Below are 24,051 nucleotides of genomic sequence, written 5' to 3'. Positions count from 1 at the left end.
AATGATTCCAATCAGTAGTTAATATTAAGAATCAATTTAATTTATAACGCAATGTCCATTTTTATAAAAAATGACTTTTCTGTCTGTAAATTTGAAACCATTGCAAAAGAACCAAATATGCTTTGCAACAGAAGAAAATGTGAAAATTTCTTAATTAGATCTCTCGTCTGAGGTTTTCTTCATCAAGTATTAGTTAATTAACCGATGGAGAGTTTTCTCATTCTCTTCAAATCGAGCATTTGTATTCGTATTTTTATGTATTTGTCTAAATAATTTTCAAGAAACACTCATATATTATAAAATTTATTGAAAAATAAAATTTTTTCAACCTACCATTCATCATGATTTCCCACAGAACAACTCCAAATGACCACCTGAAATCAAAAAGATAATCTGTTGTAAAAATTATTTTGGAAATTTAGTTTTGAGAAAAATAATGATTATTTATTTTTTTCTTTATATCGTTATTAAGCATTATATAATACATTTACTCACAGTACATGACTTTAAATCAAACGATTGTTTTTGATTGGCTTGTAGGGTCGTGATGAGCCGATTATTAAGTAGGGCAATGGTGTAAAGTAGAAAAAAAACATTAATTTTAATGAAGAGCACTTTATTTAAAAAAAGTAACTGAAAGAAAATGATAAACAATTTATCACTAGTAGTTTATTTGATATGCCATCACTCCTTCGGGGCATTTTAAGTCTAAAGTTGGCCCAAAATCTTTTAATTTTAATCAAATTCTCATTAGTAGAAAATAACTTAGCTATCAATTATGTTTAGAGTGCAAAAGAAAGAAAAAGAAGCAGAACTCCTAAATAACTTTTGTTCTTGCGATTATATTTAGCATCAAAAATTAAACTGGAAAATCAAGATATTTCAAACACTCAAAGCAGATGCTCAGCAACACGCAAGTGATGAAAGCTAAGTAGTTACGAAAAAAGCAAAAACGAACTGAAACATTATGCTTCTAAAGAAGAAAAGAAAATTAAATTTAAATGGAAGGTAAATAAAATAGAAAAACACAAAACAAGTAATAACCGTGGTAGCCGAGTAGCACGATGGTGGTTTAAAGTTGCAAATTAAACCAGGATAAATTGCCAATTATAAAGGAAACATGGTGAAAAACTGGTGTCATTATCAAGGGAATCGTTATTCATATAAATGAAACAAGATTTCAGAGTATCAAGATGAGTTAGGAGGGAGAAATTCGTCATCACACAAGTGGACCTAAGTTCGGCGTCATCGAAGTTAAATTTACAGCCAAAATACCAATATTTTAACATTGTGTGGCAATAGATGATCTACCGCATTCTTGAATACTGATGTATTCGTCATATTCTCTTAAACTAAATTTTCAATTGCTTTAATTCTGATATTGTCATCTGATAAGATAGATTTGTTATAGCTTTGTTACAGTTAGAAATGTCGAAAGCTGTTTTACTAAAATCCAATTCACATTAACTTTTTTTTAAATTAAATTTTATTTAACTTACTTTATCTTCGTCATCAACGGTAAATTTAAACACCGACAGCGATTAGTATATATATATATATATATATATATATATATATATATATTGTTATGATGAACCCAATGCTATTAAATCTATTAAAACTAAAATTCTAGGGGTTAAACTTAATTTTCACAACAAACTTTTAAATTTTTTAAAGTTAGATCAAGTAAAAATTAATTCAAATCAATATTTTTCTAATTTTTTAAACTTAGTAGAAGATCTAGCTAGATATAGGTTTAAGAATAATTATAAGCACAAGGATTTACCCAAACCAGATTATTTTGTTTTAGATTTTACCAATAAAATTTTTAATAATCTTAACATAAATGCCATTATAGGTAAAAATAAAAACCTTCTTCCTATCCAACTTAATTGCAAACCAACTTTCAGATACACTAAGAGTCTAAAAAAATTTAATCTGTAATTATAGGAATATAGCTACAGATAATTTTAACTATGTATGTAATTGTGATGATTTTAAAGATACTCCTTTTTTTGATAACTTCCATAAACACGTTATTACAGGGGATTTAGATATTATTGACAACGATAATATTAAAAAATTTATGTCTTTAGGTTCAAAATTTAGACCATCTTTTCCAACTTCAAAAAACAAAGTTATTTCCATTTTTATTAAAAATCTCGATGATTTTATTTTAAAATTATCTTACAAACATAATTTCCCAATTGAAGGTTTCTTTGAATGGAGAGAGAATATCATTAAAGATTTTAAAATCAATATTAAAAGGGACAAATTAGTTTTTCAAAAGGATTTAATTTTTAACTCTGTTTTAAGACAAGATATTAAAAATATTCAAAATAAATTTTGTATAACCACTGTTGATAAAGCTAGTAATAATTTTGCAATTATTTGAAAATTTTTTTACAAACAACTTCTTTCCAATGAACTTAATAGCAATATTACCTACAAAAAACTTAACACCAACAGTGATATTATTATTAATAAAATTAATGCAATCTATAAAAGACTTAAAATTAAACCAAATAATATTAACAATTTTCCTTTTCTTTTTGCCAATCCAAAATTCCATAAGACTCCAACCAAATTCAGGTTTATTGCAAGTGGCGTTAATAGTAACATGAAAAAAATCGGTATTTACTTTGAGAACATTCTTAAAAAAGTTTATAACAAAATTAATAAACTTACTAAAAATAATAACTATTTAAATTGGAATATTAAAAATAGCATTCAGGTTTTAAATACACTAAAAACTTTAAAAAATGTAGATTCAATTCACTGTTTTGATTTCGAAAACCTCTATACTTCCCTTCCAACTAATAAAATTCATGATGACCTTCTTCAAATTCATAGCATGTTTAATCTCAGTGATTTTATTAATGAAGATAACTGGAACTTTCTAGTACATATTAACCTTAACAACAATTATATTCTTTTCAATGACCACCTTTTTCAACAAATTAATGGTATTCCCATGGGAAATAATTTTAGTACTAACATCTGCAATATTTTTCTTTTTCTACAAGAATATAGATTTGTAAAATCACATGTTAATCTTCCAATTGATTCTCTCTTTCTCAGATTCATTGATGATCTATTAGTTATTAATTTTAATGATTTCGATATTCTAGCAAAACATATTTATCCAAATGAATTAATTCTTAATAAAACAAATAATAGTAATTCTTCAGCAAATTTTTTAGATTTGACTCTTAATATTAATGCAGATAAAAATATTACATTTAAACTTTTTGACAAAAGAAATGAATTTAAATTTCCAGTTAAAAAATGCATAGATTTCAACTCTAACTTAGCCAATAAGGTTTTTTCTAATATTATTGCCAATCAAATTCATAGATTTTACAGGAATAATTCTAACTATAACGAGTTTTTATTAGATACTGATATATATAAAAACGATTTAATTAATAGCCATTTTCCTAGTTCATTTCTTAATTTCTATTTTAAAAAAATCTTAAAAAACTTGGTACATTAATTTTTAATTTTTATTTAATTTTTCTGTTTTAAGAATAAGCTCTGATTTTTTCAAGGTAGGAACTAACTATGATAAACTATTCCTAAAGCCACTGGACGGAATAGTTTGGATGTATGACCTTTTATACTGGATTAGTTAAATATTTTTTAGTTACTTTTTAATATTTGTAGCCTCTTAAAATTAATTTAATTTTAATTGTCCAGTATAATAAACAGTTTATTTATTTATTTATTTATTTAATTATTTTTTATTTTTGTATAAGTGGAATGGGCTCTGGTTCGTAAAGAACCACCCCAAATAAATGCAGGTGATACGTGTATACTTTAAAATTATGTAAGGTTGTATGAATGAAGAATAAAACCTATAAACGGTTTTCTATTCCTGTATGCAGGCTCTGATTTTTAAATAAGTCACCCTATGAAAGATGGATATGTGTATTCTGTAAAATTATGAATGAAGGATGAGTCTATAAACGGCTTTCTATCCTGACAGACTGACTTTTAAATTAATTTCCCTATTAATGATTTTTTTAAATTTTTTTAATTTTTTATTTTTTATTTTTATTTATTTTATTTTTTTTTATTTATTTATTTATTTATTTATTTTTATTTATTTATTTTTTATTTTTTTAAGACTGCTAATTTATTCAATCCGTTAAACATTTTTATTATTATTTCAATTTTATTACCTTTTTACTAATTGTTTCTCATAGATGGCAGCACTAATATTTTACCTAAACATTTTTTTCTTCTTCTTCGATCAAATGTTTTTTTAATTTTATTATATTCGATTCAAGCTATAAGCAATATTTTACATCTTCGCGATTTTTGTTAACTGTTTTATTATTGTACTTTTAAACCTAAACCGCGTTTTAATTCACGCCGGTAAGTTTGATTTCCTATTACATTTTTCTTTTATTTCATGATTTTTTTCAATATAAGGTTTTTTGCGATATCGACACATATAAAGAATAATTTTTATCTTAGGATAATTATTCTTTATTCAGAAATATCGCATTATTTATGGCAATTAGATGTGTCTTGACAACGACTATTTGCTTATACCATTCTTGTTTCTCTACCATTTAGTTTTTTATTTTTATTTTATTCATGTTTTTCATGTTAATTTGTGTTTATATATATATATATATATCACAAAAAAAGAAAAAAGGATACAAAGAAAAGAGAGAATCACAAAGAAAATTAATAAGTTTTATTTTTTGCGCATAAGCTGCAAGTATATGGAACTCATAAAAATAGTTAGAAATATTGACAAAATATGGAAAATAATAAAGATTAATGAAAAGAGAAGAAGAAAAATTATTAAAATAAAAAAATTTTTAAAAATATTATTTTTAAGAAAAAATTTTAAAAAAAAATATTTTTAAAAAAATATTAAAAAGCCGGAAAACAAAATAATGAAAAAATATAATCACTTTATCAACTCACACGATTGTATCCACGAAAAGGAGTGCTTTCTAATATTGTATAAATATAGATGAAGCAAAATACATCAATACAATCGTGTGAAAAGCACTGAATATTGAAACGAAAATAGAACACATTAAGCAAAAAGTACATACGATATAAAACATATCAAGCAGAAAACAAAAAATAAAATGTAGAGAAAATACAGAACAAAACAGAAAACTAAATCTATAAAGCGAGTGGTGAATTCAAATGTACTAGAATCACACGTACTACTAGAATCTTTCAAGAATGATTTAAAATATTTTCGTAATAAGATTGATGGATTGCAAAACATGAAAAACAGAAGCGCAAATGGAACTTTTATGAAGCGTTCTTACTGCAATGCTAAAGTACGTTTTATTTGTTAGTTACCTTGGATTGGCTCAAAAATATATGTGTGCGAGGTAGTAATATTATACCGGATAATTTATAGTTTATATTTAATAAGGTTGAGCCGTGATGGCTTAGGGGATAGAGCGTTCACGTTCCATTGAGATGAACCGGGTACGAATCCCAGCGATGGTTGGTCGATGAGAATTACGCACCCGGTTTGCTCCAACCACATTTGTAATTTGCAATATCAACAGAAGTGTACGGGTTATGTGTTAGAATCTCTTTGCCGTTAGGCTAACACGTTTCTTTCCAAGGGTTTTTTTCATGGTTTTCCTCTCCATGTAACGCAAATGCGGGTTAATTTCAACAAAAAAGTCCTTGACGAAGGCAAATTGTCCCCCAATGTTCGATGTAGGAGTTCCCTTGTCTTCTGGATTCTATTTTTCTTCCTTTTAATTTCTCTTCGTTTTTAATTTTTTTCCTCTTGTGTTTTTTGCATTTTTATCTTATATCGGGTTTTATTTATTTGCAGCTTATGCACTAAAACTTATCAAACCTTAAATTCTTAATTTTTAATTTTTGATTGAAATTTTCTCTTTTCATTCATTATTTGATGCCTCTTTTATCTATCTATCTAAATTTATGTCTCTCTCTAGACAAAATAATATAGACAAAATAACTACATATTAAATTAACTCTTAACATAGGGCAGATAAGTAGAAAGATAAAACTATTACAAAGCACTAAAAGTTTTAACTTATAATAAAGTTTCTTTGGATTTCAAAAGAGTCGACGAAGAATAGATCTGTAAATAAAATGAGAATAACTAATGCTTAACGAGGAAAATTTGATCCTTGAAATTGGATAATTAAGTTTGAGAAACATCTAAGAAATAATGATTCGGAAACAAAATACGCTTTGTACTTCCTTAAAGAAAGTTTTCTTATTCAGAAAAAGTTTTCTTATTCCCCTACAAATATTCTCAAATAGTTTAAGGTACAGAAAAAAAACTTCTTGTTTCCAATTTCCAAAAAAGGCGTTTTGTTACTGGAAAAGAAAACTTTTATAAGCATAAATAAAAGTATAGTTCCTTATTTATCCATAAAGTTTACCTAGCTATCTTTTTACATAGCTATAACCAACTTTTGTTAAATTAGTATAATTTTCAGTCTTCAATGATAATGGGAATTGAAAATATAAGTTTTCATGTACGTAAAGAATTGCAACGTTTATTGTTCACAGAAAACTTTTTTGTTTATGTCTAAACTATGATTTTAAATATTATAAAAACTTTGTCAATGCCAATTCCGTACAATATAACTGAAGGATGCAGTTGGGTTGAGGAGACCATAGCTTACTTATTTAGAAAATAAGCAAAATGAATGTCCAACTTTCTAACTAGTAACTTATGATCAAAAATTAGAATGTTAATTGCTACTTAATTAAGGCAAGTCTTATCAATAATCTATAGATATATTTCTCTTATGTGGCACCATAAACTCGGGTATTGTTCTGTCTATTGGCAGCATATAGTTATCATTCATTTTGCTAGGTTGTCTTAAGTAACAATTTGAGGAGTGTTACAAATTAGTTATACTTAAAGTATTTATTTCGATTTATTTCGTTAGGTTGTCTTAAGTCAGGGGAGTCAAACTCGCGGCCCGCGGTGACCGCGCATGCGACCCGAGATGAGCATTTTTGTGGCCCAGTCAATATATCCAAAGAAAAAGTAAAAATAGAATAGAAATGTGAATTAGAAACGAAACCAGCATATAAAATTATAATATACTTTATTTATAAACTATACGGATCATTTTAAATCGTATCGCGAAAATGTAAAATTCTAATTCGCTGAAATGGAGTCCGTTTCACACTGAGCTATCAATAAGATAGTTCATGTTCAGGTTTATCCTTCTATAGCAAGGTACGTTGGTTATCTTGCTCCAAGACTCTCAAACAGTTCTGGGATTTGAAAAAAGAAATATGTAAGTTTTTACAAACTAAAAATCAAGACACAAGCTTGTTATCCGATCAAATATGGTTGCAAGATTTATGTTTTTATCTTTTATGGCTAATATAACCAAACACTTATCCGATTTAAATTTATTGTGACAAGGCAAGGATCATATCATTACGAACATGTTTGACATAGTTAAAGCATTCAAATGTAAACTATTTCTTTGGAAAAGGCAACTGAAAAATGAAGATTTAACGCTCTTCCCAACGTGCAACAAGAACAAATCTAGTTTAGATGATACTGCATCGTATCAAAAATACGTAGAAAAAAATTTCAAATCTTAGAACAGAATTTGAAACAAGGTTTGAAGATTTTAATTCTTTTGAAGACAAATTTTGTTTGTTTTCTTCGGTTTTCTCAATAAATATAGACTCAGTACTACATGCTAGTTACTTACAAATGGAAGTGATTGAGATTCAGTGCGACTCAAATTTGAAGGCAAAAGTCATTGAAGTGGGTGTGCCTGAATTATTTTACGAATATTTACCGGCAAGGTTTGAAAATACTCGAAAATTCACATATAAAATTATTTCTATATTTGGAAGTACTTATCAGTGAGAGCAATTATTTTCTGTTATGAATGGAAATAAATCTCCTGTCCGAAAACGTATTAATTACTCTCACGTTGGGTCAATATTGAAAGTAGTCTCGACTAATAAAGTTTCGTCCGAAATAGAAAAGATAGTAGCAGAGAAAAGATGTCAAGTATCAGGACGTAAACAATAATTTATCTTTATATATGTTTATTACAATTCAAAATATAAATATTTGTTTTCTATGAACATTGATATTTTTTTGCAGCCCACCTAAAGTTAAGCATTGTTTATTTGGCCCAAGTTAGCTTTTGAGTTTGACACCCCTGTCTTAGGTTATATTGAATAGTTAGTTATACGTAAAGTATTTGTTTAGAATAATTTTGCAATTTCATGGAAATATAAAATTAGTTACGAAAGTCATTATGTAGATATATTTTTGATTCTTTCTAAATTGACCTTTGATATTTTAGATGCTGTAGTGTCACATACTGTCATACTAATTATTGGTGATTGAGTTTGCCTTTTTCGAGTAATAGCACACACTTATACTATAAAGTTATTGCTCGAGAGGTGAGTAAGGAAGTAGTGCAGTATTGGATGAGTTCTCTATCTTATCTCATGACAAAGAAGGAATTAATTTGATTACTTTTACTGCCTACTATGCGGAATCTTCCCAAACTTACACTAACGATGTTTTGTATTAACTTCCGAGCAGATTTTAAATTGTTATTAAAATTCAATTCTTTGACAATATCATGGCCATCACTTGAAAATGGTTAAAATGCAAATCAAAATACTTCCACTCTGCCAAAGCCATGGGCAGCAGCTAGACGGTGAAAAAATTTGATTAATCTATAGTTTTAAACTAATGAAAATGTTAGAATTGGAAGAGAGATTGAATACAATTACAATAAATACAATTATGCTGTGCATTCGGCTCGGTTACCGTTAATGTTTTTACGTTGTACTGGATAATTTTGAACTAGCTGGCCACCAAAGGCAGATAGTATTTATTATTTTTCTTTACATTGGACATAATTAGCGAGTAAGAAAACAAATATTTTTAAATAGATAAGTGTTTCCCAAGTCAAAGATATATTTTCTAGTTTTAAATCAAGAGTAAATCAATGAATTAAATAAAAATTTTAGCATTATTTTTTTAAAAAACACCTAACGTAAAGCACATAAATTATGCACTAAACTCGGAAAAGCAAAGACCGGCAGAGAGATCTGAACCACAAATGTGAACCACATTTGTGGTTCAACCTGACGCAACTGTGACGAAGTTCGAGTTAATGGTGGACAAGAGGCATGTTTAAGAGAACTGCACATCAATTGAAGTATAGGAAAGTGAAAATTAAATTCAATCTTTATACCTTACAAGGTAAGCTTTTAATTATTGCTTCTACCATATAATATTTCTGTTTTGTGTGCAAGATGTTTTTAAATAGCAATTCTTGATTGAGCTCATACCTTCGGAATTGTTGTTCAGCTTGTTTGATTTGTTACTTGATTCGCTTTAATTTACTTCTAGAAAACACATACTTTAAAGTGCGTTGTTTTAAAAATCAGCATTGTCATCAACATTTTCACGATTATTATCGAAAAGTGTGAAGTAGTTTTTCTGATGTCAATAACGATGAGATTTTTAACAAACCTAGCCATTATTGTGTTTTGAATGAAATTAAAATTTCGGTTTTCTTAAATAGGCATTTTATTAAAACAAAAGCTTATAAAATAACGTAAATGCTGAGTTCTTATGAATATTTTAGCAATTTTATTTTTACTTTCAATTCAGAAAACAGATTAAAGATAAATTAGTATTCATTGCGAAAAAAATCATGCTTTCTTTCTTTTATTTTGGCATATAAAGCTTAACAAAAGTATCCATTGCAATGCATTTATTATACATTAAAATTTATAACAAATATAAATATTTCATTATATTTAACAAAAAATTTAATTTCTTATTGTTCATTATTGCTTATTTATTCTTGTATTTATTGTTAATTACTGTTCATATAATTTATTGTTCATTCGTAATTATTTTTTGTTTATTATATATAATGCCTCAAATGTTACAAAATAAGTCCCGCACCGTCGACCAATGTGCTCCTGCCACCTAAAATGAGATTTAAAACGTATTTATCAATTTCCCCCCGTAGCTTACTCACTGTGTAAATATCTTTTCGGCAAAATATTTCCCTGAGTGGATGTTAAGATTATACTTGAGCAAAGCGAATCTCTCAATAGATTCGAATCAATAGAATCATTTCACTTTGGTGATTGTAATCACTGATTCGCTTCAAAAGTATGCAAAATGGAAACAACAGTTGATATGTTTCAAGCGCTCAAAAAACAAGCGCCCATTTTCCGGATTTGCTAGACGTGGATGTGAAGTGATTGTGTGGAAAAGTGTGGAAAAGTGATTTGAAATATAATACGTAAAGTTCACAAGGAAAAATAGAATAGAACTAAAGGTGGGAAACAAAACTAGTAACCGTGAGAGAGCAGCCGAGAGTGAAGAAGATAAAAACATGAAGAAAAAAAAACATAGTGGCAGAGAGGGGCAAATCAAGATAAAATGCATTTCCAAGCGCTGTGGTGAAGTGGTGAGGAACTAATGTTGTTAACACGGGAATCAGCATTCATACTTATAAAACAAGATTCAAGGGCATTAAGATGAGCTGATGTGACTGTGGTGGAAATAATTTTGACATTATCGAAATTGAGCCCAAGATTTTAACAATGTGCAGCAATTGAAGATTTTCTAATTCTTGATAATGGACATGTCTTAAGAAAAAAAGATTGAATCTTGTTCAATGATGATTCTCTTGTTAACGACATTTTTTCCTCACTATCTCTCCATAACGCGGAGGAATGCATTTTATCCTGATTTGCCCCTCTCGGCCTCTGCGGTTTTTCATGCTGTGCTTTTCATCTTTTTCTCTCTCGGCTACTGTGATTCGTCTCGTTTTATTTCTCACCTATAGTTTTCTATATTTCGATTATTGCGTGCATTTAAATATTTAATAATTTTACATTCGCGGCGTCATATAAATGTAATAATGAACATTACGGGGTGGCACGTGTGGTCCACGTCATCAAATTTATATTTCGATAGTTGCCTGATACCACGCGCCTTTTTTCTTCTTCCAATTCCTACTATTAGTTCCAGTTAATTCCTACTATTACTCCAGTTCACTTTCTCCCTATATATTATATATTTATGTATTTTGTTCTAATTTTTAATCATTAATAAAATACTTTTATTTCATTCACTCAAGTTCAAATATATATTTTTAAACTTGTGATGGATGACACGACACTAGATGTTAACACATTGCTTTCAAATTTAATTCATTAATTAAATAGGGATGAGCCAAAATCGAAATGGAATTTTCTGATTGGTTAAGCGTTAGTCATTGTTTTAAATTTTACTATAAGCGATTCAGTTTTTTACGTATTTTAAGGATAACATCAGTGATAATTTCTAACTAATAGCTCTATTTGAATTTAATTAATTAATTTTAGTTTTATATGGGAGAAAAAAAATTAATTATTTAATAAAAAGTAACTAAAATAAAATTTTATAAGGAAGTAAGGGGAAGGGTGATAATCAAGATTATTTTAAAAGCTCTAAAATATTTATCTTCTTGTATTAAGCAATTTATTTCGAAAACCCTATTTGAATCTTCAAAAGTAACAAAATTATTTCAGTTAAGTTAACAGAACAATGATTACGAAATTGTAATTGCATAAATTCTTCCTCTTTTCAACATTTAAGCATAAAAAAATTTTAATATCTGTCTGGTAGACAAAGTTTATAAAAATTGAAAACAACTTATTATACAGAATGCTGTTTAGTTACTTTAATGAAAAATGTTTTTATTAATTTATTATAAATTAATGAAATCATGATTTCAACACTTGATCGATAAATTCATGAAATTTAAGGCTTAAAAATGTTTCCCAACGTTAAGTTGCAGAATTATGTGAAAAAGAAAATGGGATATATATATTTGAAAACATGGATCAACGTTAAACTAAATAAATTCAACTTTCAATCGAAATGAAAATTGATTTGCAAAATTATTGTGGTGCTCCCAAAGACAATATTGTGTTAAGCTTTATACTAATTAATTGGTTTTCTTTTAGACCAATATTTCTTTAAAACAGGCTTACATTATAATTTTAAACATAGTTCAATCTTTCACCGTAAAATTGACCCAAACAAAAGCATAAATTTGGGTTCAATCTTTCACTTAAAATTTCGTTAACAGTAAAACCTTGAGCTTGGATCGATGTCTCACTATAAAATGGATATAAGGAAACACCTTGAACTTAGTTCAATAATATTTCTTTAAAATAGGTTTACATTATAATTTTAAACATAGTTCAATCTTTCACCGTAAAATTGATCCAAACAAAAGCATAAATTTGGGTTCAATCTTTCACTTTAAACTTCGTTAACAGTAAAATCCTGAGCTTGGATCGATGTCTCACTGTAAAATGGTTATAAAGAAAAACCTTGGACTTAGTTCAACATTTAACTACAAAAGTAAAACCTCTTACAGCATTACGACACTGGTTGAACTTCGTGCCAAATTTCTTATTATATTGGTTGCAACTAAATGGGCACCCATTACTTGGTGAAACGTTGAACCTCATTTTTAACAGCGTACAAAGAATAAAAATGAAGTTATGAAGTAATAAACTTAATGAAAAAGTTATAATTGAATGAAATTAAGGTTTAAGATCTTAAATTATAATTTCAGATTAAATTATGATTTTTTTCTTGAACATAGTGAAATTATCATGAATATTTTAATATAATTTTCCAAATCATTCTTTAGCATAAATTGTGATCTTTTTTTAGCAAGTAGATACTAATGAGATTTGTTCATCCATCAAAACTATGGGTTTTGAGCTTCAATTTGATAATAAACAAAAGCAGTTAAATTTAGATTAAAAGTTTTTCTTATTTATTAGAGAATATTTTATTTTTCCATTAATGTACTGTTATTATACACTTAGTATCGAGGATCCCAAGATTGGTTGACGGTGTGAAAAACTTACTAAAAGAAAGGGAAAAATATAAAAGCATGCTGTTTGCTGCCTTACGCAAGCATAAACAATTTTCTAACTAAGAACTATAGTTTTCACAGTTTGTCAAGAGATGGCATTGCTATATGCGCCAAGCTTTAAGACAAGGCAATTGAAATAATTCCGATTTGCCGAAACAATGTGAAAAAATTATCAAACATGAATGCAAATATTTTTTGGAAAATAGTCTGATAGAGATTTCTAAATGTTCGAAGTTCACACTGTATTTCATGCAAATAATTTCGGTAATTAAATGAGGTTTGCATTTACAGTGCGCAAGAAAAAGAAAACGGACCAACCCGAATAACTTTTGTTCTAAACAAATTACATTTTGCTATTCACTTATAAAGTTTTCGAAACATAGCGAATTACGCTAAAAGTAAGATTAACATTAAGAGGTCAAACTCTTGTAGCTAATCACAGCTCCTGTTATTTCAATTCCAGTTAGAGCAATTCTTACAGTATCACTTGAGAACTTCCTTGTGAAAAACAATAATAACCAAAGTTTCTGAGAAAAATTAAAAAAGAACCTATACATTTTTTTTAATGGAAAATCACGAGGGCTTTGATTAAAACGGAAAAAATTAAAACAAATACCATGCATAAGATTTTACAAACGTACTGCATACCAAGTTTCTATTTGAATATGCAGGTTTCAAAATACTTTTGAAAACTTGAAAATTTTTGTAAAACTTTGTTAACCTAATCACTAAAAACTCTTTCCTCAATTGAAATGAAATGTGTTCCATGTTCGAAAAAAGTTCGAAATATACCGTTAGAAATATACTGTAAATGAGCAAATGACGAGAAAGCAGGAGAAAATATTAATATTGAAAGGAAATGTTTCAAAATTTAAAAAGAAAATTTAAATGAATATTATTTTAAGATTTATTCCACATATCGTCATCGCTTTGTTCTCAACCACTTACCTTAAAAGCCTTTTCCAGTGTTCTTATCTTACGGGAATATTGATTTAGTAATAAAGAAGAATTTAACACAAACTTCTTCATGAATATTAATTTTCTGATGGCACGTTTTACAAATGACTTCTTGATATGCCTTCTAGGCAATCAAGGAAGAATCACCTTAAGGAGTGTTCCTTTTGAAGTTTAAAGTTAAAAAAATAAAATAAAAACTTTTTCGTTATCTTCTACTGTATTAACTGACAGCTTATATTTATCTACTACTGTATTAACAGACAACATATATTAATCTACAGACGCATTGAGCATTTCATTTTTAGAAAAGTTTATAGGGAATGGAAGTTCCTCAAGTTAAGAGTGATAAATGCATTTTTTTGAAGATTATAGTTTTTTTTTTAGTCTAAGTTGAATGAAGTCTAAATTAAATGAAGACATTTTTGGAAAATAAATATACTGGTTTATAATTATTTGCATAATTTATTTGAATTTATGTTACTGTTAAAGCTCAAAAGCCGTTAATATGCACTCCACCTAAATTATCTGCAAATTAATTAGGTTAATTTGTTATAATTGTCAGCTGTGCACCTGTTATAGCCGAGAAAGCTAATCGGTCTCTCTCATGACAGACAGACGGGGTTACAAGTCCCTACATCGGTTCCGAAATATATTCTCCACTCCCTTCAATACATGAAGGGTTTCCAGTCTCCTGTATTCAAGAATTTGTGACCCTGGACTGCTAGAATACGATTATCTAAATTACCCATAAATGACACCTCCATAACTCCAATGTCAATTGCCTAACGAAAAGCCTAGCACCAACGTCCTGTTAAATTTATTTTTCACGGTTTTGAAACCATGCTAATTGTAAATGGTGAAAAAAAACGTATAGCATTTTTTTTCATGGTTTTTTTTAATAATACTAGTTGTAAAAGGTTCGGAACCGTAAAGGGAAGAAAAATGTTCTTTACCATAAACTTTAAGATTAGTTGACTGAACAAACTGCTGCCGGTTATTTCGCCATCATTTTAGAATGAAAGTTCTAACATTGAAGGTATTTTGAAAAATGAAAAACATATTTTGGCACTTTAATGGATCACCCTAGTTAAGCTGCATATTAGCAAGATATAATCAGTAAAATAATTAATTTATGCACTTTAACGGCAACATTTACATTAAGGCCTCGTCGACTAGGAATTCTTGTTTTAAGAAAGAATCCCCCTAATATGTATGAAGAGCTTGGAGAAATACAACTATAAGTCTCATTATATATAAGTCTCAGGTATTTTTCATAAACTTTCAAAGCGCCTATCTGGATGCAATATTAAAAACACTTTGTTGGAAATCAATGTTCAAAATTTTTTGACTTAAATTGTTTCTTTGTTCATGTTCAAATTTTAGTTGTTGGTTTGTTTTGATTTTCGAGGCCCAGCCTGCTGCGCGCGTTGAAGTCGGGCAGATACTCTATAGACTATATCTAAATCATATGTTTTTCCCTCTTTTTTTGTGATTTAAATTGTGTGCAGTAAACAGTAAATGGTTTGGAAAACACATGGAGAGAAACATAACTTTGACAGTGCTGAAAACAAATAAATCTTTTTATGTTTTGTTTTTATATTAAATTTGAAATAATCAATGAACTTTCATAAAAGGAAATATTCATGAATCAAATACTTACACATCACTTCGAGAGGTATAAAGTTGATCTTCAAGGGATTCAATAGCCATCCACTTTATTGGAACTTTCCCCTGTAACAAAATGTTATATTTTTAAAAAAAAATATTTACTAATTAATAATTGAGTTGAATAGAGTCTCGGAGCTGCCATCTAGTGTGGCAGAAACTAGACGCCCAAATTAACATGACCAACGATATCTCACCCATTGTGGTGGTCCTGAAAGAGTGGATACCACCTCTGGAGAACGAATTAGGTCTGCTCATCTTCAAGACTGATTGTGCAGCTCATTGGAAATAAAATAAAATAATAATATTTGAGTTAACGAATTTTAGACATCCTCATACACTATCTACCAATAAGTATTTGGCAGAGTTGGCCGTTGATTACAGTAATCGATTACAACTGTAATTGATTACAGATAATTACAGCTATGTAATCAATTACTTGTAATCACGATTACAAGTAATCAATTACTTGTAATCGTGATTACAACTTTCAAAAAATTTTGATTACAGCTGTAATCATGATTACAATTTTGATTACAATAATCAATTACTTGTAATCACGATTACAAGTAATCAATTACTTGTAATCGTGATTACAACTTTCAAAAAATTTTGATTACAGCTGTAATCATGATTACAATTTTGATTACAGTAATCAATTACTTGTAATCATGATTACAAGTAATTGCGATTACAAGTAATCACAACAAAAACGATTACAAGTAATTATGATTACAAGTAATCAAAATATATGATTACATGTAATCATGATTACATGTAATTTGATTACATGTAATTGTGATTACTTGTAATCAAACTATACGATTACAAGTTATTACGATTGTATACTACAGTCAAATTTTTTATGTAAGTATTCATGTGTTTACATATTTTTATGTACATAGAATGTACGCACGCATGAACGTACAACTTGCGATTCCTATACATACAATGTATGCACAAACGTTGTTTGTACGTACAATATTCATAATTATATTGTAATATACTTAATGCAATGCGCATATGCTTAGTACATATAATTATACATTTATGATACATGTACGCATGTATGTTAGTTTGTACAAAAAGGCAATGTTTTGTATCTTTGTATACATAGACAATGTATGTATGAACGTATATGAAAATAATGTTTATGCGTTTGCATGCTTTTATGTACTTTAGTGCATATATTGTATAAATTTACGATAATAGCACGTATATACAATGTACGTTTGTATATAAAATTGTACGTATTTGCGTACAATATGTAAAAATGTTATTTAAAGGTACAATATATGCACATAGTTGCGTAAATAAAATGCGTACATGTATACATGCATATTTTTATGTACATCGATATATGTGCATGCAAAGTATGTACTTATGTACAACTTACGTATGTACTTGTATAACTACATACTTTGTTAATACTTATGCGCATGTAATGCATGGATGTGCAAAAAAATAGTTATATGCACAATGTATGCATGTGCATACAACGTATACATGTACATAATTACAAGTAATGTACAAATACGTGCATACATTTAAATATATGTAATTACAATATACACATGCATTGTGCATACAATAAAAAAATTTATATGAGTAAAGTTATTAAAATTTGTTTTAAAATTATTCTAAGGTATATGAAACTCGACCTCATATTTTTTAGAAAGCAAACGATAATTTTATTTGGAATTTCTCAATATTAATTCCACACATAAAATTTACCGTTTTTCTTACCATTTAAAAAATTTCTATGAATCATGCATTATGTTATAAAAAAAATAAATCTGTACTGTCAAACATTTCATGAAAATACCTGAAAATAATTTTTTATTCAGAGAATTTCAAAATGATATAGAACAATTAAAGCTGAAAACTAAATTTAAATATCGTTTGATTTTGTCATTTAACTTGCTTGAGTCATTAAAAGTTAACTTACATGCATTTTATTTATTGCATTGTACACATATTTAGACATAAATGTAATGTACATATGTATACGTGTAATGTATGTACGCATGTACAATGTATGTACATACATTCATGTATTGTACGTGCATATATAGTACATATGGATATGCATACATGGAACATACGTGTATTGTACATGTGTGGATACATTCATTGTACATATATACAATGCACCATATGCATAGATAGGGATAGCATGCATGTACACATGTAAAATTTGTACGAAAGAATTATGCCCAATATATTTATGCACATACGTACTGTATATGTACGCACATATGTACATTATATGAACATTATATGTTCATTTCATCATATGTACATTATATGAATATACATCTGTACGCTATATGTATATACATCTGTACGCTATATGTATATACATCTGTACGCTATATGTATATACATCTGTACAATATATGCATCTCAAATGTGTGTATGTACGTACGTTATGCAGGTCGAATGCATGTATGAATATATGTGAAATATAAATACGCCCAATGTACGTACAATAGTTCACAAATGTATTATGCATATTTGGATACTTACATTGAGCATGAACATATTATGTACATGTACATAAATACACTGGACATGCATATCATGTACATGTATACATACATATATTGTACATCCTACAGATATACCTATATTGTACATGCATACATATATTGTACTGTTCATAAATAAATTGCACATACATGCATGGGACATACATTGTACAGACAATGTATGTATGTTCGCACAGACACAAGTACTTGTATATACATGCGTACATGAACATAGATATACATTTTACATACACAAATATTTGCATAAAATGCATATATTCATTGCGTATAAATGTACATGCCTACATTGTTTGCACATACATACGTAATTGTTATCTATATACATACGTACATATATTCTATACCTACAATATAAGTGTATGTACATGTGTGTGATACTAAAATGTCTGAACATATGCACTAGATAAAATCATGTGTACATACATTTCAGTTACATTCATTTGTACGTATACAAATACGTACAAAATGCAGTACATGTTAATACGCGCAAAATGTATCATTATAAAATACATTCTACTATCTACTGTAAAATATAATCATTTATAAGAATACAATAGTCTTGTAATCGTGTAATTAGATTACATGTAATCATAATTACATGTAATCAAATTACATGTAATCAAATTACATGTAATCAAATTACATGTAATCAAATTACATGTAATCATACATTTTGATTACTTGTAATCATAATTACTTGTAATCGTTTTTGTTGTGATTACTTGTAATCGCAATTACTTGGAATCATGATTACAAGTAATTGATTACTGTAATCAAAATTGTAATCATGATTACAGCTGTAATCAAAATTTTTTGAAAATTGTAATCATGATTACAAGTAATTGATTACTGTAATCGACTATGTAATCATGATTACAGCTGTAATCAAACTTTGTAATCACGATTACAAGTAATTGATTACTGTAATCAATATTGTAATCATGATTACAGCTGTAATCAAAATTTTTGAAAATTGTAATCATGATTACAAGTAATTGATTACTGTAATCAAAAAATGTAATCGATTACATTTTTGGCCAACTCTGGTATTTGGACACCTATGCAAATAACTATATCTGCGGTCCTGAGATACGTCACGTCCTCCACCGGTATATATCGTGTAGAGAACAACATCGGCATTAGTCCCATGCAAGATGCCTACTGCACTATTTTGGATGACAATGGGCTTCCTACGTTGTGGCAGTTTTACGTGGCGGACCCCTGTTAGTTCCAGGAAGACAATGCCAGCTGTCATGTTGCGAGGGTCACCAGGGCATGGCATGGTGCCAATGGGATTAATCGAAGGGACTGGCCTGCCCAGAGCCCAGCCCTGAACCCTATCGAGAACCTCTAGGACGAGTTGGATCGGCGAATAAAGGGGTGTACTACCCGTCCAAAATCGGGGAAGGAACTTACATGTCTTCTCCAAGCCAAGTGGAAGAAAATACCACTAACCGTCACACAGGGACTTGTGAAAAGTATGCCCCGGAGGGTTCACGTTGTAATTGCCTCTCGTGGAGGCTCTACCCATTATTGATTATGAATAAAGTTTGCTTTTCTTTTCAATCACACGTGTCTAAATACTTATTTGTAGAGAGTGTAGTTATGACCTAATTTATGCTGCATATCAGTGATGTTTCAACGTACCTTCGAATATAATAAGACTACATACATCGGCTCCAAGCAAAAAGATGATTTTTAATTTTTGTGACAAAAAACGTCTATAGTAAAACAACAAACAATGTTTAATGCATTGCATTGCAAGGATCTATTCATTTAACTCGTTACTGTCATAAGCTGAAAAATAAGATTAACAATGTACACATAATTTGCTGCTCCAAAAACTGGACACACGCTTTTGGGTGGATTTTAAATCAAGTATTTATACATTAATTGAAGATACCAATAATAGCAACTTTGAAGTAAAAAAAATTCTTTTGAACTCAGTTTTAAGAAGCATAATATGAGTAGTTTGTAAATTGTTCATATAGAAATTTTGAGGAAATTTACAAAGAAAAATTTCAAAACAATATTACTTTTTTACAGTTTTTAGATAAAAATAAAACATTTTTGGTTCTATTATTTTTTAAATATAAATTTAATTGTCTAAGAATGACCATTAAATACATTTCAAAATACAATTAATTTTGAATTATTAAAAGTATTATTTGCAATTACCTTGCTTCTTTTTAAATAAGTTTCCCCTTCGTACACGTCTCTTGATAGACCAAAGTCCGAAATTTTGACAACTTTTTGTTTTGCCAGCAAAATATTTCGAGTTGCCAAATCTCTATGAACAAGCTAAAACAGAAACATATGGGACATTTCATTATTCTCGTATTCATTTTCATTTTAGTATCCTCATCACAATTTTACAATAATAAGGAAATGTATGATATGATACGATCTATGACTGTATGGATATAATTACATATATTCGATATTTTAATACTTACTGACGATAGATTACATTTATTCGATATTTTAATACTTACTGACGATAGATTAGAAGAAACATCAGTGTTTGGAGTATCGGGCAAATGTATACCGGGCCGTGGTACTTGTCCTTAAAAAAAAATCAGTGTAGGGTAAACTGGGCAATGACACTTAACTAGACCTAGTAAGACTAGACCTTTGGTAAATGTCCGAAATATATACTAGCTCTAAGTGCCCTTGCCCAGTTTATCCTTCACTGATGTTTTTTAAGGTTCAGTGCCATTGCCCGATATATATTTGCCCGCTATACCCTACACTGATGTTTTTTTAAGGTCAAGTGCCATTGCCCGGTATACCCTACACTGATGTTTTTTTGAGGTTCAGTGCCACTACCCGGTATACATTTGCCCGATACTCCAAACACTGATGTTTCTTCTAATCTATAGTCAGTAAGTATTAAAATATCGAATAAATGTAATTATATCCACGAATAAATCAATATTAAAGCGGATGTAATAAATATTTCGGACATTCACCAAAGCGACTCTCAACATTCACCGGTGAAAGTCAACAACCACCGATTTCGGTCATTTCACAGTAACATGCACATCATTTACACAATAACCTCATCAGGACGTTTATTTCATACTTTGCCTAAATAGCATTTGGCATTCTGTAGAATGCCTAGGCATTGTACTCAATGCCTAGGCAAAGTATGTAATAATTCTCACATTTCATACCTTGCCTAAAAACGTCAGGCATTCTATACAATGCCGGCGCTTCATACTTTGCCGGTAACATAAACTGCTGTTTGTAGAAAATGCAACACCATGAAAGAATCATCAGAATCAAATGAAATTTAATGCAGAAACGACTTGTACTGATACAAATAAATGATGAAATTTTCAAAACAAAAGAAACAAATTAAGCGTCCGAAATCAGTATTTGGTGCAGCCACCACGCGCTGCAATAAGTGCTGCTATACGACGTGGCATGGAGTCAAACAGATGTTGAATATCTGCTTGAGGAAGAGAATTCCATATCGCTTGTATGCGCAACCAAAGTTCGTCTTTGGAAACTGCAGGACGCGGATCACGAGTGAGACGCCGACCAACCATATCCCACACGTGCTCAATAGGCGACATATCCGGCGAATAAGCAGGCCAAGGAAGAAGTTGCATGCGTTGTGCTGAACAGAAGTCTCTAACAGTCCGCGCAACATGTGGGCGTGCATTATCCTGCTGAAAGATAGCTCCAGGGATGCCTTGAAGGAAAGGAACGACTTCGGGCTGTAGCACTTCACGGACGTATCTGTTGCTATTGAGATTACCCTCAATTCGTATCAAATTGGATCGTCCATGATACGAAATCGCACCCCAGACCATAACTCCGGGTGTTCGACCACTATGTCGTTCAATAATACACTCAGGAAGGCAGCGTTGACCGGCATAACGTCTAACACGAACACGGCCATCATGGGTCCACAAATTGAAGCGTGATTCATCTGAAAAGACAACTTGGTGCCAATCAGCTCGCCAGTCTCTGTGCTCAAGAGCCCACTGCCGACGCAGCCGTCGATGATCCGCCGTGAGGGGAATCCTGTATAATGGCACCCTTGCACGCAATCCACGGCGCAGCAGACGACGACGAATTGACGAAGCCGACAATTGTACACCTGTAGCAGTAGACCAATGTGCTGCCAGCTGCCTGGAGGAAGCTGTGCGATCATTCACCGCCATGCGGAGCAGGTGTCGATCATCGCGCTCTGACGTCACCTTCTGTCGTCCAGTGCCTGTTTTTCGAGTTGTTCGGTGCTCGTCGGTCCACTGCTTCCAAACTCGCATCACTGTGGAACTGTTCCGCTGCATACGAGCTGCTACTGCGCGATAGGAAAATCCTCCTTCTCGAAGGCCGATTATCCTCCCTCGTTCAAACTCCGTAAGTTGCTTGAATTTCTTATTCTTCCGTCGTGGAGGCATACTCAGGTCTCACTAAACGTTTGCCACTAACAAATAATCATAGACTATTTTCAACGTCCCGCTACAGCACTTTATTTATACGCTTTCAGCATCAATTCAGAGGGCGCTGCGCGCGCCACGCACGCGCGATGGCTCTGAAACTTTAATAATTTGCATAATATCCTATAATTGACATTTGCTGCGAATTTCATTTGATTCTGATGATTCCTTCATGGTGTTGCATTTTCTACAAACAGCAGTTTATATAGAGAAGATAAAAATGTTTTTAATCTTATAAATAAATTAAGAGGAAAACCTTAGTTCTAATTAAAAGATTAACAATTAAGTTTCAACTCAATCTTCAGGTTAAGTTTTGATGTAAATTTCGTGTTGAATAGTGTTTATATGAAAATTTCGGGTTGAATTAGGGTTTCTATGTTGATTTCAATCATCATCCTTTGAAATCTAATAAATATGACATTCCTTTGGCAATCTGCTAATTGAATGAATACAGTTGCTTATGCATGAGTTGGGTATAGTTCATTGTGACATTGAGTCACAAATTTTAATTTAATTTTTATCTAATTCTAAATCAAATTCCCCTCTTTACTGATCTGACTCCTCTCGCCCCTTAAACGTTAGGCAATAGACGCACTCTCCCCCAAGAAAGAGCAAAATTCCTTTCCATTCATCCAGAGTGTGGGAACATTCCACACCCTGGGTCGAAACTCTTTGATCTCGCAAGCTCGCCGGTTAGTAAAATTCTTCCGTAACCTTAACTTTTGAGAAAAAAATTATTTAATACATCTCAACACGAGTAGGTTAGCTACTTCAATTGAATTTTCAAGAAATAACTGTCAACGTAACTGTAAGTTTTAGCGGCTATAAATATAGCGCGAGTTTTTTTCCACCATGCATTCGATACTTTGATTTCCTCCGTCACCTCGCTCACGTAGTGAGCGTTTTTATTTTTTCTCCGTTCTCTCTCTTTTGAGAGACGGAACTTTAACCCTTTCTTAATGGCGTAGTATCTGTCCGCCATCACAAAGGAGACTCCTCATATTGGTTTTTAAGTGCAACAAGGATGCAATCTGTTACCATCTTAAATGTTTTTTTTCGGATCGCCTTTCCAGCAATCGACATATTTTTTTTGTCTTGAGATGACTGCCATCACCGCTAGCCACCACTGACGCTGCTACTAATAGATGATGAAAAAAAGGGGATGATACCCCTGGGTCTTATCTGCCATTGTTAAGGATTGAACTTTCCTAGCCCTAACTGGACATGCTTGTAATTCTGCTGCCCCAACGATTTTTTTTAAAAAGAAGTGATCCATCTGAATAAATTACAAAAATCTGAACTCTGGACTTTTCCTTGTGTCTATTAACTGTTGCAGCTGAGCCGTTATATTTTTTTAGATGTCTCCTTCTCTCCAATGGATTGATATGAAGGTATGATTTTTTACACGTTCAGTGTTGCCTCCCCAATATGTACTTCCACTACAAGATATCATGTGCCTTCCTTTTTAGTGTAAATTGCTTTCAT

General features: G+C 30.3%; 1 protein-coding gene across 1 annotated transcript in view; it reads right to left on the bottom strand.

Moving 5' to 3' along the window:
- The window catches only part of LOC107449160 (proto-oncogene tyrosine-protein kinase receptor Ret), a 184,806-nt gene that overhangs the window by 12,647 nt on the left and 148,108 nt on the right, over positions 1-24,051 (bottom strand). Inside the window, exons 16-18 of the mRNA XM_087165636.1 lie at positions 20,291-20,413; positions 15,556-15,626; positions 334-374 (exon numbers count right to left, since the gene is read on the bottom strand). Of these exons, the coding sequence (XP_087021762.1) occupies positions 334-374; positions 15,556-15,626; positions 20,291-20,413 (235 nt within the window). The remainder of the gene's footprint in view (positions 1-333; positions 375-15,555; positions 15,627-20,290; positions 20,414-24,051) is intronic.

Source organism: Parasteatoda tepidariorum, chromosome 6, assembly GCF_982258835.1.
Source record: "Parasteatoda tepidariorum strain Cologne lab strain chromosome 6, Ptep-v5.0, whole genome shotgun sequence".
Taxonomy (NCBI): domain Eukaryota; kingdom Metazoa; phylum Arthropoda; class Arachnida; order Araneae; family Theridiidae; genus Parasteatoda; species Parasteatoda tepidariorum.
This window is presented reverse-complemented; position numbering and strand designations above follow the sequence as displayed.